Here is a 13,383-nt window from a genome sequence, read left to right as displayed (position 1 = left end):
GTTGTAGATATGCCTGTGCCAAAGATTTAACGGCAGCCTGGTGTTACTTATTAATTATAATAACCAACCACTGATGAGACATTCTTGGGGATATTTTGCAGACAAACACGCTAAACATGCATTGAAGATCCCTGTAAGCGCGGTTGAAACTTGAAAGTGTCTTTTGAATGTACTAATCAAGCAGATGGACCCTGCTCATGCAGTGTTTGGATTTCATAACAAACCTTCCATCCAACCACATGCTTCCTCTTCGGATGAGAGTAAATCTGGAAAGAGGCCACTTATACATAATGCAAGTATACTTAGACTATCCCAAAACATTCCTAGATTTCTGTCTTTTCTCTTGAGTCACATTGACTGCTTTTAATTTTCTTCAAGCGTCAATGTATAAACCTGCCAGTGATGAGAACATCCAAATTCTGCCAGGACCCTCAATGTTCAAATATAAAAAAAAAAAAAGAAGCCTTTTTTGAAGACAGAAAGGAACACAACTGTCATGTTATTAAAAAGTGCGTCTGTATGATGTTGTGATGCCACGGGTTTCAGCCATACAAGAATGGTGAAGTTTGGCCACTTCTGATACTCTCCTTTGAAGCACAGTTCTACTTACTGTTCATGTATATCGCCAGTTGAACTCTTAAGAAGTTGGCGCTTTAGGACCAATTTGTCTATCAGTGGATTTTGGTCTGCTCACACTTGTTAAAGGAAATGGAAGAAGACAGTGTTTAAATGGCACACACATTCCTGGAGGGATACAACTTAGTGTGATACCCTGCACACACACATTTCATTTCAATAAATGGGCATGTGCATGTACTGTTTTTGTTTTTTATTTCTCCGTTTTTCTCAGAGCATCAGTCACATTTGGTGTTTCTCAGAACTAAATGGTCACAGTGTGATTTGTAAGATTAAAGCATTCACATTGTTATTCTCCAAACATGCTAAATTTGTTTCTATACAGTAGTACCAAATCAACAGCACAGCACCTTTCATATGGAACAAGATGAGGACGACGGGTAGATGTAAGAAATCTACACGCTCAGTTCAAAACCTAGGTTGTCATGATTAGAAAAAATGAGCCTCATTTCAAAACATTTTCCAATATTAATATGACCTATAACCTGTACAAATAAGTTGATTTAAAAAAAAACCTGGGAGAAGTAATAAATTAACAACTGAAATAATGTGGTTGCACAAGTGTGCACTGATCATAACTGGGGACGTGGCTGTTCAGAATTAACCACATTCAAAGTCATATGGGAGTCAGCACACCTGGCTGTCACCACGTAAATTGCTTGTGATTAACCTTAAAAAAAAATCTGATGTTCAAGTAGGCTTTTCCAGACATTCAAAGTTGTTTTTACTTCGCAAAAATTTGAAATCTCTCAAACGCATGTGGGAAAATGTGTAGTCCTAGTCCATCTTTTCTCACTGACATGACACCATGTGTTTCAGTCAATGTTTGTGTGGAGCTTTGGTATTTTTTTGGTACGGAAGACTTGTTGCGCCTGGCTTGCTTAATTGCCACTAAACGAGGAGCTAAGTGCATCTCCCAACATAGAAAATAAAGGAGGGTGGGGGCTCTGGGTTTCCTTTCGGCAGGCGACCGAGCCTGCACGGGATCAGAAAAAGATCCATCGCCGCATGGTGACGTCACGCCGTTGATCGGTAACACTGGCTCGGCGGTTGGTGGGCGGGCGGCAGATTTCCGCGCGGACGCCAGCAGAGGTTGAAGTGCACGCGTGATTATTCGCGATTCACAGCCGCTCTGTCTCAAAACATTTGCAATAAGGCACAAAGAGCGCGCGACCTTGTGGATGCTCTTTTTTGTTGTTATTTTTTGTTGTTGCCATTTTGGAAATGTAGCCGCTCTCACGGATGTGGAGGATGACGCGAAGAATGGATGCCTAACAGGACGCAGCGTGCCAGGTGTGGCCTGCTTCCAACGGCAACATCTGGCCGGTGAGTCTCACCGAGAGGCAGACGCTCGGCGGCGTGTGCGTGTGCAAGCACCCGGGGAGAGAGGAGGGAGCCTCCGTTCCACCACCGCAGGCGCCTTCCTCGCGTCGGTCGGGTGAGTCGGTGGCGACCTCGTCCTTGCTTTGCCGGAGGACACGGCTCAGCAAACAAAACGCCCTCTGTGCGCTGTGCATGCATTGGGACGTCATGCTTTCCATTTAGTCAAAATCAAGGATGGACTTTAAGGGGCCAATACTGCTTGCTGTATGGGTCACAATCAGAAAATGACATCTACGTTTCAGTTTCTTTGTATCGCAATGAAGATTTGTTGGCATACAGTAAATGGATAATTCGGCAGTGGTCTCACATCTTTTTCCAGAGCTGGATGTGATCACGTGTGTCACTGATGATATAAACCTGCTGGGATGTAAATAATTAAGTGTTTTTACACATGAAGTTTATCAGTCAGTCAGTTCCTAGATTTATTTTCTGAACATGTCCAAATGAATCCCATTATGACAGTCGCTAAAATCACAAAATGGTCCCCGCTCTGTGGAAACACAAACATGACACTGTCCACGTGTTCTTTCGGTTTCCCAGACTCCACCTCAGCAGCAGCCCAATACTGGACTCTATAGGGTCAAGGTAGCGGAGATGGAGGAAGTGGACTCACAAGGAGACGGGTCAATGGCGGTCAGAGACGGGCCGAGCGGCCGCAGCAAGCCGTCAGACACCGCGGGCAACACCACCACCAACTTGCTGGCTTCTGTCAAAGAACAGGTGGGATGGCGACACACCCTTGCTGTGCATTTCCTCCGTTTGACTCCCTCACTGTGTTGATGATGATGAACTCAAGTTCACATTTGGATGGTTTGAATCCCATATTTTGATACAACTTCACTTCATATGAGGCTATTGGGTGTTTTGTGTAAAGAAATGTTCTCAACATGTTCTATCTTCCTTCCCCCAGTTGCTCAATTCTTCTTTCCTCTTTCCTGTTTTCTCTGATCTATCTGCCCTCGGGCCCTCTCCTCTGTCTCTCTATCGCAACCCAACCGTCTGAGACAGATGGTTGCCCCACAGAGCCTGGGTTCTGTTGGGGTTTCTTCCTTAGAGGGAGTTTTTCCTTGCCTCCATTGCCAAGTGCTTGCTCATGTGGCATTCAGTTGGTTTTCTTTAATGTATGACGTGTGTGGTTCTTGACCTGCTCAATGATTAAAGGGCCTTGAGATAACTTGTGTTGAGAATTGTTGCTATATAAATACAATTTACTTGACTTGATTTAAAGGGGCGGGACGACTGGTTAGCACGTCTGCCTCACAGTTCTGAGGACCGGGGATTTGAACCCCCGGGGATTTTAACCCCCGAAGTTTGCAGAGTTTGCATGTTCTCTCTGTGCCTGCGTGGTTTTTCTCCGGGCACTCCGGTTTCCTCCCACATCCCAAAAACATGCTTGGTAGGTTGATTGAAGACTCTAAATTGCCTGTAGGTGTGAATGTGTGTGCGAATGGTTATCTGCTTATATGTGCCCTGTGATTGGCTGGCGACCGGTTCAGGGTGTACCCCGCCTCTCAGCCGAAGATAGCTGGGATAGGCTCCAGCACGCCCGCGACACTTGTGAGGATAAAGCGGTACAGAAAATGGATGGATGATTTAAAGGATAAAAAGGATCAGTTTTGCAGCTACTATTCAAGACAAGATTTACAAGGTGGTCTTTGGTGTATTTATTGGCAGCCAATCTTTGCTTTGGAGCGTATTGAACGTGGGACTGCACAAGCTGTGTTTTGAGTTACACAATCTTTCTCTTTGGCTTTACATTTTTGGGTTGTATGATGTATTATGTATGTATTATTAGTTCCTCCAAGGTTCTGAAGATTGCTGCTATATCTCTGGTTATTATCACTACTTGTGGGGTAGGTTAGTCATTTCCATAATGTCGCCATCATTCACTAGAAGTCAATATTTCACTCCGCTCGCATAAACCAAATCCGGTAATCTTTGTTGTGAAGAAATTAAACAGGGGTACTATCAGACGGCCAGCATCCGCAAGCTGATATAGACCAGCTCTGCAGGGTTCAGTGCACAGTCACAATGTAAAAATAAGATGCACAGTGCTTTGAAAAACAACATGCACACTCAGCAAAACCTCTTGAGGGGGTTCAATAGACCACACCAGGGTCACGTCAGCGCTCGGATCCTTGACCTTACTTGAACTGAGCTGGATGATCGGGTCTGACGTCCCGCTGCAAATGACAGCTTCCTGCTGATTCAAGGTCACAAGACCTTGTCAGTCTGTGGAGTTCACCAAGGTGTACTGTCACCGCAGGTTACCTGGCGCCAGAGGTGCTCACTTGGGAGTGAGTTACATGTGCTAAGTTACAAGTAACTCTCAAGTCTTAACCTTCAAGTTTCAAGCAAGTGCCAAGAAAAAAAATCAAGCAAGTCATGCTGAGTCCCCACTAAAATTCAAGCAGGTGCACTCAAGTTATTACTTGAACAAGGATTTATGTAGTCATTTAAGGGCCCAAGGCAAATCCTGTGATGAGGACATCCACATCCATATACTGCACTGACACGAATGATCATGGGTGGAAATACAGTAGATACATGAGGTACACGGACATATTGAAGTTGTCTGCGCTTATCACCAGCTCGTAGTGTATTTAATCACGTCGTCTTTTGCCACATCGGTCAAGAGCCGTGACAATGCTCCAGTCACGCACATATCGCTCTTCCGCAATGAGATGTCGCCATGCGAGACTCATGCGCCACATTTTAAGGGACTGATAGGAGCCGCTTTGATTGGCGACGACTGAAGTCGGCTGTGTTAACTCCCAAAACGCTGGATGCGCGCATCTGCCAAATTACAAAAACCTGTTCTAGCCCGCCTCCACGCAGAGTTACACCACACGGCACGCCTGGTTTAAGCCATCCTCAAAAATAGAGACCAAGGTCTTCAACGAGAAAGTATTTAAAATCCCAGAGGATTATTATCGAACAAGTGAATAATATCAGGCGGGACGGTGGCCGACTGGTTAGAGCGTCAGCCTAACAGTTGTGAGGAGCGGGGTTCAATCCCCGGCCCCGCCTGTGTGGAGTTTGCATGTTCTCCCCGTGCCTGCGTGGGTTTTCTCCGGGCACTCTGGTTTCCTCCCACATCCCAAAAACATGCATTAATTGGAGGCTCTAAATTGCCCGTAGGTGTGAATGTGAGTGTGCATGGTTGTTTGTTTGTATGTGCCCTGCGATTGGCTGGCAACCAGTTCAGGGTGTACCCCGCCTCCTGCCCAATGACAGCTGGGATAGGCTCCAGCACGCCCGCGACCCTAGTGAGGAGAAGCCGGCTCAGAACATGGAAAATGAATAATATCAACACTTCAACTGTAATATCGGTCACACACATCCGATGTCGCCCATGAAAAGGGTTGAAACCTTTGGTAGTTTTGATCAGAACGTTTTGTTATCCTCTCACCTTCTCTTCTTCACTCCACACAGGTAACTTTGATTTAGATTCCTCAAAACTGCGTTAACAAGTTTGCTGCTACCGCCTTCCTGAACCAATTCTGCACATGCGAGTTAGGAAGATGGAATAGTCCATTGCATGAGAAGAGAGGGGGAGAAGTCGAAAGCATTTCATATTTTGCTCAACTGAAAACCTGTTCAAAATAGAAACCGATAGCATGATAGTCACTAGCATAAAGAAGAAAATCATATTTAGGATCGAGGAGACAGATCAGAGAATACTGACTCATCTTATAAAATGTATGCACTTGTTTGTTATCTGCTGGTCAAATAAATTTGTACACAATGTGTAAGTAACGTGGCTAACGAAGAATTATATTGAATAGTAAACATTATCCATCCATTCACTTTCTGTACCGCTTTATCCTCACAAGGTTCGCGGGCGTGCTGGAGCCTATCCCAGCTATCTTCGGGCGAGAGGCGGGGTACACCCTGAACTGGTCGTCAGCCAATCGCAGAGTAAACATTGTCCTTGACATAAAAATGTGCTTTTTGACACAACTCCCTTACCTCCACCTGGCACATCCACTTACTGACTTCTACCATTCCTCAAAATGCCTTTTGACCATGTTCAGTGAGGCATACCTGTTGCTTTCCATTAAAAGGTGGGTGTGTGGAAATCAAACGCTTGAGTGCATCATTGGGTCATGTTTGTGGGTGGAAAGACAGGAGGGATAGCAAAGCACAAAGCAGGATGTGTGGCATTCTTCTCCATCAAGGTGAACGTGGGCGACAAAGCTGCTTTTCCTCTCGTGATTTCTCCCATTACTGGATATTTATGATGAACACAAACAATACATACTGCTGCTGTGTCCAGGCTAAAAGGGTTCAAAAGTGAATGACCCCAAGAGTGGATTCCTTGCAATGCAGTGTGATGAGCAGACACAGGAGTGGAAAAATACTCATACTCTGTACTAAAGTAGAAATACAAATATATATTGAAAGAAGACTGGTAAAAGTAGAAGACCTGAATCAACTCCTGTACTTGAGTGAAAGTAAAAAGCTAGAGCTTGTACAAAAGTTAGAAGTTTTTTATTATTATTTATTTATTTATTTTACACTGTCAATTTTATGTAATGCTCATTTTGATGACTGGGCACAATAAATTAGAATTATTATTATTATTATTAATTTCCATAGGCAGCACGGTGGCCGACTGGTTATAGCGTCAGCCTCACAGTTCTGAGGACCCGGGTTCAATCCCCGGCCTCGCCTGTGTGGAGTTTGCATGTTCTCCCCGTGCCTGCGTGGGTTTTCTCCGGGCACCCCGGTTTCCTCCCACATCCCAAAAAACATGCATTAATTGGAGACTCTAAATTGCCTGTAGGTGTGACTGTGAGTGCAACTGGTTGTTGGTATGTGCCCTGCGATTGGCTGGCGAGCAGTTCAGGGTGTACCCCGCCTCCTGCCCGATGACAGCTGGGATAGGCTCCAGCACGCCCGCGACCCTAGTGAGGAGAAGCGGCTCAGAAAATGGATGGATGGATTAATTTACATTAATTACAAAATCATGTAATATGTCGCCTATTGTGTAAAAAGTAACGAAATAACAAATACAACTCACTCACAGTCTGTTTGCCGGTCATTCCAAAAGAATTTGATGGGCTTGAGGTCAAAGAGGACTTCCACACCAAACTCTTCCAAGTGCGCCTCGATGGACCTTACTTTGTGTATCGGGGAACAGAAAAGGGCTCTCTCCAAACTGTTGGAAACATAGAATTGTCAAAAATGTAAACTGATCAGATGAAGAATTAAGATTCAGGGGGAACTACCGGGTTTAGTTCAACCTTTGGTTAATTAATAGGTGTCACAGTATTTTTGTACTTAAAGTGTCCTTTATATATAACAAACAAAAACATTATCCCTTATACAGACTGTTCATGAATTGAATTTCCTTTCAGGGGTCCGAAATTTGATTAGAGTTGTGCTTGTCTGTAGGTGTTTTCTTTTCCACATGACCAACAACTGGATAATAAAACACTCATTTGATCGGACATAACAGTTGATTTTCACTTAAAACATGGAAAAATTTGTTTTAAAAAAAAAGGCATGCCATTAACTCACTGCCAGCTTCCACTTAAAAGGTACATACGTGTGAGACGGGGGCTACAACAACTGCACGCACAATGTCAAGGTTGCATTTATCACATGACCAGCTGACCCAAATACAACAGTGCTTTTATCCAGAGATGGAAAACGGATTTAGTTTCTTTTTGTACTTTTGAAAGCACTCACATCAGGCGGCTATGTAATTATCAACTGAAACTTCTGAATTTTTCTTTTTTTAATGAGCTCTGGGCCTTCAGTTGCCCAAATTCCAGAATGGTTTATTTGATTTAATTAATTCTAAACACAGTACACAATTTATATATAGTATTTCTTTGGGTAGCTTATTCTGTATGGCAACAAATGCTTGAATTCCACCCTCTGCAACAAAATATGGCAATTGGGAATGGTTGTTGTCTGCCTCCTGAGCACTGTCAAGGTGGCATTGAGCTTTGCACTGAACGCCCAAACCACAACATCGACAGTTGCCTCTCCTTGACTGCATATCTGCATTGCTTTTAAGGTTCTTTGTGCATGGTGTCATGCGTGCATTACATATATGTTATAAACTTTACTTCAAATCACCCAAAATACACAAACTTAAAAATATTGAAAATTCTCCTTCTTTTGGACAGGTGCTAGACAGTTTGTGTACACTGAGGCCATTCCCTCAAATGGACAGCCTACTAAAATAGATTTTAGATTTGTGTGCTGAATCAAGGCTAATGGTGGTCATGGTGGGAATCTTGAAAGTTTATGTGCCATAAACGTGTGTATTTTTCATGGGACAGTGGTAACACTGACAAAGAGGGAGCTTAAAACAGTCCCGAGAGCTGAGCTGCCGCATTTGCAAAGGTTTCCACAGGAACATGCACCGGTTGGTCTTTGAAGGGTTAAGGGACAATCTCGAAACAGAAAAAGAATCCAAGGCTCGTGTGCTGTTTCTGTATTTTTACAAGGACAGTGGAGACAGCGTTCACGGAGGAGTTTGAAACTGTCACGAGAAATCTCTGTATTCCTGCAGAAATATGCTCTTGGTCTTTGAAGGATCACGGGGGAATCCCGAAACAGTGGGAGAGTAAAACAGTACAATAATTATCATACATAAATGTGACGTTTGATGTTTTTATTCAGAAACAAGTGGTATCAAGCATTAAGTTCCCATCCGGCGGCACGGTGATCAACTGGTTAGAGTGTCTGCCTCACAGTTCTGAGGACCGGGGTTCAGTTCCCAGTCCCGCCTGTGTGGAGTTTGCATGTTCTCCCCGTGCCTGGGTGGATTTTCTCCAGGCACTCCAGTTTCCTCCCACATCCCAAAAACATGCATGGTAGGTAAATTGAAGACTCTAAATTGCCCGTAGGTGTGAATGTGAGTGCGAATGGTTGTTTGTTTCTATGTGCCCTGCGATTGGCTGGCAACCAGTTCAGGGTGTACCCCGGCTCCTGCCCGATGACAGCTGGGATAGGCTCCAGCACGCCCGCGACCCTTGTGAGGAGAAGCGGCTCAGAAAATGGATGGATGGATGCATGGATGCATGCTCTTAATACGTTTTAAAAAGGTCTGTGGTTCATAACTTGATATAGACAATTTTTATGAAGATATTCTTAGTCTGGGTCAAAATTGATCGGGAGCATACTATGTGTGCATTGAAAATGAACAGTATTTATGTAAGTATTAAACAAAATAATAACTGGCATCAATTGGGTCTTAACAAAGAGGCTTACAATGCAGTGGCGGGTGTCACAGCTGCGGATGTGTGCCCACAGGAGCTGCAGTTTGAGCGGCTGACGCGAGAGTTGGAGGAGGAGCGTCAGATAGTGGCGAGCCAGCTGGAGAGGTGCATGCTGGGAGCCGAGTCGCCGGTGGCAGATAGCAGCAGGTAAGTACTTATTGGATGACTTTTTCAGGGGTAAAGTAACAAGTCCAGTGGAACCTCTGAGGCTAAACAAAATGTGTTTTGGGATGCTGGTAGACCATACATTTGGTTAAATTTAGAATATATATATATATTTTTTCCGGTGGCACGGTGGACAACTGGTTAGAGCGTCAGCCTCACAGTTCTGAGGACCCGGCTTCAATCCCCGGCCCCGCCTGTGTGGAGTTTGCATGTTCTCCCCGTGCCTGCGTGGGTTTTTTTCCGGGCACTCCAGTTTCCTCCCACATCCCAAAAAAATGCATTAATTGGAGACTAAATTGCCCGTAGGCATGACTGTGAGTGCGAATGGTTGTTTGTTTCTATGTTCCCTGTGATTGGCTGGCAACCAGTTAAGGGTGTACCCTGCCTCCTGCCCGATGATAGCTGGGGTAGGCTCCAGCACTCCCGCGACCCTAGTGAGGAAAAGCGGCTGAGAAAATGAATGGATGGATATATTTTTTCCCCCATGGGAAATAATGGGAATATAAATAATTAATTCCTGGGTCAAACTGTCACAATCAAAAACCTTTGATTATTCCATTCCATTCCATTTTCTGAGCCGCTTATCCTCACTAGGGTCGCGGGAGTGCTGGAGCCTGTCCCAGCTATCTTCGGGCGGGAGGCGGGGTACCCCCTGAACTGGTTGCCAGCCAATCACAGGGCACATACAAACAAACAACCATCTGCACTCACATTCACATATACGGGCAAGTTAGAGTTATCAATGAACCTACCATGCATGTTTTTGGGATGTGGGAGGAAACCGGAGTGCCCGGAGAAAACCCACGCAGGCACGGGGAGAATATGCAAACTCCACACAGGCGAGGCAGTCGCTCTAACCAGTTTCCACCGTGCTGCCACCTTTGATTATTATTTTTATTTTTATCCATCAAACACATGTAAAAAGAAGATGAGAAAAATTAAAACTTGCTAAAAAATATGCAGTTTTGTGTAAAGTACCTGAAAGAGATACTTGGGTAAAAGTGCAAATATCTTAACAGTAAATAAGTGGTTTGAGTTAAAGTCACCTTTTAGAATATTCCATCTATCCATTTTCTGAGCCGCTTCTCCTCACTAGGGTTGCGGGCGTGCTGGAGCCTATCCCAGGCGGGGTACACCCTGAACTGGTCGCCAGCCAGTCGCAGGGCACATACCAACAACCAGTTGCACTCACAGTCACACCTACAGGCAATTTACAGTCTCCAATTAATGCATGTTTTTTGGGATGTGGGAGGAAACCGGAGTGCCCGGAGAAAACCCACGCAGGCACGGGGAGAACATGCAAACTCCACACAGGCGGGGCTGGGATTTGAACCCCGGTCCTCAGAACTGTGAAGGCAGAAGTGCTAACCAGTCATCCACCATGCCACCCTGTACCATACTTAAGTATCATAATTATTTTTCGGTTATTAAATGTACTTAAAAATATTAATTGATTGATTTTATTTTGTGGTAAAGAGTAATGAAGATGGTGGGGGAAATGTATCGAAATAAAAGTATGCTCTTTATTTAGAAAATGTGTTGGCGTAAAAGTGAAATACCAGAAATATAAATAACAAAGAAAGAGAAAGCTATGTGAACATTCTACTCAAGGACAGTAACGAAGTGTTTGTACTCCGTTACATTATAAGATTGACATATTGTACTGAGTAGTAAGGACAGAGACGTGTAGTGATTTTGGTAAATTTACAGTTCACTCTACCTTTGGCTATTACTGGTCCCCTTCTGCGGTGGCATGTTTACCACTGTGTTACATCACCTTTTGTTTTACAACATTCAATAAACATTTGGGAACTGAGGACACTAATAGTTGAAGCTTTGTAGGTATAATTATTTCCCATTCTTGCTTGATGTACAGCTTCAACAGACATGTTTGGACTGCAGGCAGGCCAGTCTAGAACCCGCACTCTTTTACTACGAAGCCACACTGTTGTAACACAGTGCAGAATGTGGTTTGGCATTGTCTTGCTGAAATAAGCAGGGGCGTCCATGAAAAAGACATTGCTTGGATGGCAGCATATGTTTCTCCAAAACCTGTATGTACCTTTCAGCATTAATGGTGCCTTCACAGATGTGTAAGTTACCCATGCCATTGGCACTAACGCAGCCCCATACCATCACAGATGCTGGCTTTTGAACTTTGCGTCCATAACAGTCCGGATGGTTCTTTTCCTCTTTGGCCCGGAGGACATGACGTCCACAATTTCCAACAACAATTTGAAATGTGGACTCGTCTGACCACAGAACACTTTTCCACTTTGCATTAGTCCATCTTTGATGAGCTCGGGCCCAGAGAAGCCCGCGGCGTTTCTGGGTGTTGTTGATAAATGGCTTTTGCTTTGCATAGTCGAGTTTCAAGTTGCACTTACGGATGTAGCGCCGAACTGTATTTACTGACATTGGTTTTCTGAAGTGTTCCTGAGCCCATGTGCTGATATCCTTTTCACATTGATGTCGGTTTTTGATTCAGTGCCGCCTGAGGGATCGAAGGTCACTAGTGGACTCTGCATCAATTTTTGCACAATTGTTTTTTGTCAATGTCTTTATGTCTACAAAGTGTTCTGTAAATTGACTGTCTGTTGTACTAGAGCGGCTCCAACTACCGGAGACAAATTCCTTGTGTGTTTTGGACATACTTGGCAAATAAAGATGATTCTGATTCTGATGTTGGTTTTCGGCCTTGCCGCTTACATGCAGTAATTTCTCCAGATTCTCTGAACCTTTTGATGATATTATGGACAGTAGATGTTGAAATCCCTAAATTCCTTGCAATTGTACATTGAGGAACATTGTCTTTAAACTGTTCGACTATTTTCTCACACGCTTGTTCACAAAGAGGTGAACCTTGCCCCATCTTTGCTTGTGAATGACTGAGCAATTCAGGGAAGCTCCTTTTATTTCCAATGATGGCACCCACCTGTTCCCAATTAGCCCGTTCACCTGTGGGATGTTCCAAACAGGTGTTTGATGAGCATTCCTCAACTTTCTCAGTCTTTTTTGCCACCTGTCCCAGCTTTTTTTGGAACGTGTTACAGCCATAAAATTCTAAGTTAATGATTATTTGCTAAAAACAATAAAGTTTATCAGATTGAAGATAAATAGCTTGAAGATTAAATAGCTTGTCTTTGTCGTCCATCCATCCATTTTCTGAGCCGCTTCTCCTCACTAGGGTTGCGGGCATGCTGGAGCCTATCCCAGCTGTCATCGGGCAGGAGGCGGGGTACACCCTGAACTGGTTGCCAGCCAATCGCAGGGCACATACAAACAAACAACCATTTGCACTCACAGTCACACCTACGGGGAATTTTGATTATCCAATCAATGCATGTTTTTGGGATGTGGGGGGAAACCGGAGTTCCCGGAGAAAACCCACGGAGGCACGGGGAGAACATGCAAACTCCACACAGGCGGGGCCGGGGATTGAACCCGGGTCCTCAGAACTGTGAGGCTGACGCTCTAACCAGTCGGTCACCGTGCCGCCTTTGTCTTTGTCGTGTATTCAATTAAATATAGGTTGAACATGATTTGCAAATCATTGTATTGTTTTTATTTATGTTTAACACAACGTCCCAACTTAATTGGAATTGAGGTTGTACAAGCCCTTCGACCGTGGAGGTTTCACTCTTTTATCGAAACACTTTTTTGTTTTGTTTTGTTAGCAGAGTAATAATGTGCTTTGACGCACATTGACAACTTTTCTCTGTCTTTTTACACAAGCTCGTCTGAGAAGTCGTTTGCTTGGAGGACTGCGGGTATGAATTCTTCATTTTTATGTAACATTCATCGTAATATTTTTCATAAAAGATATGATCCGCTAAGGCTCTGTATTTCGAAATATTACTGTCACGTAGCTATTTTACAGTCGAAAGACGAATCAAATACAAATAAAATATTCAGCTGTTGGAAAAGACAAAACTTTCTTTCTGATTAGTAGGATTCA

At 44.1% G+C, this 13,383-nt stretch overlaps 1 protein-coding gene across 3 annotated transcripts in view; it reads left to right on the top strand.

Annotated features, from left to right (window-relative positions):
* Window positions 1–1,692: 1,692 nt before the first annotated feature.
* The window catches only part of LOC133402758 (plakophilin-4-like), a 35,054-nt gene continuing 23,363 nt past the window's right edge, over window positions 1,693–13,383 (top strand). For 2 of the 3 annotated variants that reach the window (XM_061676885.1, XM_061676866.1), the window contains exons 1-4: window positions 1,693–2,074; window positions 2,560–2,739; window positions 9,295–9,407; window positions 13,161–13,195. In XM_061676885.1, the coding sequence (XP_061532869.1) occupies window positions 2,614–2,739; window positions 9,295–9,407; window positions 13,161–13,195 (274 nt within the window). In that variant the 5' untranslated portion in view covers window positions 1,693–2,074; window positions 2,560–2,613. The remainder of the gene's footprint in view (window positions 2,075–2,559; window positions 2,740–9,294; window positions 9,408–13,160; window positions 13,196–13,383) is intronic. The other variant, XM_061676875.1, reaches the window with a different exon arrangement.

The sequence above is a fragment of the Phycodurus eques genome, chromosome 1 (genome assembly GCF_024500275.1).
Source record: "Phycodurus eques isolate BA_2022a chromosome 1, UOR_Pequ_1.1, whole genome shotgun sequence".
In the NCBI taxonomy this organism is placed as follows: domain Eukaryota; kingdom Metazoa; phylum Chordata; class Actinopteri; order Syngnathiformes; family Syngnathidae; genus Phycodurus; species Phycodurus eques.
Note: the sequence above shows the minus strand (reverse complement) of the source record. Positions and strands in the feature narration are given on the sequence as shown.